The sequence below is a fragment of the Palaemon carinicauda genome, chromosome 1 (genome assembly GCF_036898095.1).
Source record: "Palaemon carinicauda isolate YSFRI2023 chromosome 1, ASM3689809v2, whole genome shotgun sequence".
Classification (NCBI taxonomy): Eukaryota; Metazoa; Arthropoda; class Malacostraca; order Decapoda; family Palaemonidae; genus Palaemon; species Palaemon carinicauda.
Genome location: NC_090725.1, coordinates 8,665,900 through 8,669,719, shown reverse-complemented (window position 1 = coordinate 8,669,719; position 3,820 = coordinate 8,665,900). Strand labels below are relative to the sequence as shown.

Sequence of the window (3,820 nt, the reverse complement as noted above, 5' to 3'; positions counted from 1 at the left end):
AACGCTGAAGATTGCAACTTATCTTTCTGGCCACCCTGGATTACCAAAAATACATTATTTTTGTTCATCTTAATAGCTTAGTTACATTTTCCTCAGTTATAACATTTATCGTAACTCGAGTTGAAAAAAAATGTCGTCACTTTGCAGGCCACTTGTGTGTGTGTGTGTGTGTGTAGATTGCCTTACCTTATGTAAGACACGGGCTCTTGCCGCTGGGCGAAAGGCCACTTAAGACCATCCTGCGGACCATGAGGCCACTTAAGACCATCCTGCGGACCATGAGGCCACTTAAGACCATCCTGCGGACCATGAGGCCACTTAAGACCATCCTGCGGACCATGAGGCCACTTAAGACTATCCTGCGGACCATGAGGCCACTTAAGACCATCCTGCAGACCATGAGGCCACTTAAGACCATCCTGCGGACCATGAGGCCACTTAAGACTATCCTGCGGACCATGAGGCCACTTAAGACCATCCTGCGGACCATGAGGCCACTTAAGACCATCCTGCGGACCATGAGGCCACTTAAGACTATCCTGCGGACCATGAGGCCACTTAAGACCATCCTGCGGACCATGAGGCCACTTAAGACCATCCTGCGGACCATGAGGCCACTTAAGACCATCCTGCGGACCATGAGGCCACTTAAGACCATCCTGCGGACCATGAGGCCACTTAAGACCAACCTGCGGACCATGATCTATTCGAGGCCTCAAGATGTAATCAGCACTGAGAATTCTCCACTTTCAGTTGTTATCGGAATTAAACCTAAAATAATACTTTGTTCTTGATGGATAAAAACTATGATGAGAAAAATAAAAGTTGATTACCCTGATCGAAAAATACATAAAAACAATAAAGAAAATCTTAGTAACCATAATAAGAGTTTTCGTTCCATTGTGACTAGCGACAAAGTCTATAGATTAAGACTAAAGGAGTAAGACTACAGTTGTAGAGTTACAATTGTATAAGAATTGTATAAGTATCCATGTTGCTCCTTTTCTGCCTCTTAGTGTTAACCACATATAATTTTTTTTCATAGCTCTCTGAGTTTTAACTACTTATGTTCCAATGATTCAATAAGGCTCTAAGGTTGGTACTGGCACGATTACCTTATTCAATATTTTATTTCTAAAGAAAGTGGCATTCAACTCTTCACATTTTTTTTTTTTTTGTAACCAAAATCTCTCCATCCTAAGATTTTTTTTTTTTTTTTTTTTTTTTTTTTTTAAGGTCTCATGTTCTTATCAATACATACACAGAGTATCCTATCAGTATTTCAGAGCACTATTTCGCGGTTTCAATTCAGTATTGGATGGGAAACATATGAATTACAACATTGCAAACTACACAGCCAGATAACAACAAAGGCCTAGTTAAAAGTGGTTTTCATATGCTGCCAATTCATCGCGACGTTAAAAAATACAAAAACAAAAAATATCATCAAAGCTCTCTTTCGTTTTGTGGTGAAAACAGAAAGGATCATATTCATGTATTCTGGAAATATGGAATGTGGTACAAATGGTGTTTCATCTATTTTTCTCAACCAAAAAAAAAAAAAAAAAAAAAAAAAAAAAAAAAAAAAAATCTAGAACGTATATAGCATTTATACTGTACGCGAATACACTCAAATATACTTATAAATATTAAAATACCTGAACATGAAGGCGGGAAGGTTAATGTAAAATGGGTAGAATTCACAAATGCTTAATTACTCAATTATAAATTCATATTTGAACTGAAAGCACAATAAGAGGATAGAAAAACCAAACTAAGATGCAGTTAGGAAATAAGAAAATAGATCGTTTTGAGTGGTTGATGTTTACTGATGATGTTAGAGAAAGCAAAGAGAAACATTATACCGTTTAGATTCTGAGGGTGTTTGTAGGATGGCCTTTTTTTAAATTGAATGTCAGCAAAGAAAAATCCAATATTAGAATAATAAAAAATAAGTATGGAAGTGCTTTATTGACATAAGTATTCGTGAGTGGAATTATAGAATGAAGAGAGCAGGGGAGAACAAGAATAATAAATTGCGATAAACTAGGAAGATAGTATGCATGCTATCTGTAAAGGTCTTGGAGAAGATAAGCATCTACGACAGTAAAAGATGAAATGCATGAAGGCGTTATTAATCAACCCTTCTCTGTGGAATTGAAATTTCGATGTGGATTGCGAATGGAGAAAAAGAAATATGGTGAATTCTCTTGAGATTAAGGGCTTGCCTAAGCTTAAGAGGAGTAACAAAAGGGCAATAAAAGGTTTGCATAGAAAAGGCTCAGTCTTTTTAAATGGTTTGATCATGTGGAGAATATGAAGGATATAAGGCTGTTGAACTGTGTATCATGAAGACGTTTGTGTGGTCTGAACAGGATAAATGAAGCGGTAGAATGGAAGTCTTCATATCCAGGAAACAAAATTGTCAAGGCAGATTATGTGAGTAGTGGCTGGAGTCAACCCAGTCCTTAGTTAGAGAATCAAGAGAGCAGCAAGTGATGATATTTGTTTTCTCTAGAACTGCTTTACCTATTAAGGGAAATGTTTGCTAAAGATTTATATGGGTGTACCGAAGCTCTAAAAACTGTACTAATCTTTTACAACGCTTACGTGAAAATGTACGATTTGGTTTTACAGAATTACGTGGAAAGGATACGATATTTAGGTAACAATCAGGCTACATACCTATGGGTTGGATCCGAATTAGTGCTTCGGCTGTGTGGCTTTCCCTTATTTGTTCTTTCATAATTGGCACAGCAGTTCGATGAAAAACTAGAAGGCAAATATTTTATGAAATGTTGAAAATTTCCAGAGCCTTTTGATAACCAAATGCCCAAGTTCCCACAACTCTAATGCTTACGATAGAGGAAGACCTACCACTGACCAATCTGGTACTAAACTCTCTTACGTAAACCAAGGCTAAAGTTAAATAAGATATATTTTAGTGGAAGCTCCAAAAGTAGTTCAAATTATATACCTGCACATGTCAGGGCTACACTACGACTTTAGGGAGCATACAGTAAACAATTCAGGTTTACCCACCAATTTTTTTATCCATTTATGTTGCGAATAGCTTCAGGTAGACACCAGAATAACAAGCAGGTATGTTCATTATTTTCTATTCTACTGGGACTGGTCACCATAAATAACAACTAAGTCTGCGTCAATCTATTACCTCATTTCCAATGGCCTAATAGGGTTATAGCAAGATTGTAGGAAAATAAATTGCCGTATTAATTCTCTAGAATTCATTTCCCCTTTATTAAAGATCTAATTCGATGCCAACTACACATTTTTGCACTTAATTTTCTTCCCCGTCTGCCCTCTCCTTGCTTCTAGGATCGTATCAATCCATTTAACCCAAGACATGCATGCTACTATAACAGAACACTAAATCATTAACATCACTAAGACATGTCAGTTTCCATGGCAGAACGTATGGCGGTATAGACGGAAGGTCATTTGCTACGTTACCTCTGAAGCTACATGGATATTTACCGCAGTACCTCTTCTTTAGCAGAGGCCATTTACCGCGGTACCTTTCACTTTTTTTTTTTTTTTTTTTTTTTTTTAAAGTCTTAGGCCATTATGAAGATGAAAAAGGACGAGGGGAATGTGTCAGGGAGAGAGTGGAGGTAAGAGGAGGTCTGTAGCAATATAGCCAACGGTGATTTCTTCATTCTCGTCCGGAGAATGGATGGCGGGAGGCCATCGCCCAACGAACAACGCACAAGGAGTCTACTGTTCTCTCCTGAGGCCTTTTGTTTGCTTAAGGGCAGCCTTTGGAATTACGGGGAATAAGAGAAGGGAAAAGGTGAAG

The 3,820-nt window shown here is 37.9% G+C and overlaps 1 protein-coding gene across 1 annotated transcript; it reads left to right on the top strand.

Annotated features, from left to right (window-relative positions):
- The first annotated feature begins 248 nt into the window (after window positions 1-248).
- LOC137646320 (uncharacterized) lies at window positions 249-794 on the top strand. Its single transcript, XM_068379431.1, has one exon. It carries the CDS (start codon window positions 249-251, stop codon window positions 792-794), a length of 546 nt encoding a protein of 181 aa, XP_068235532.1.
- Window positions 795-3,820: the final 3,026 nt, after the last annotated feature.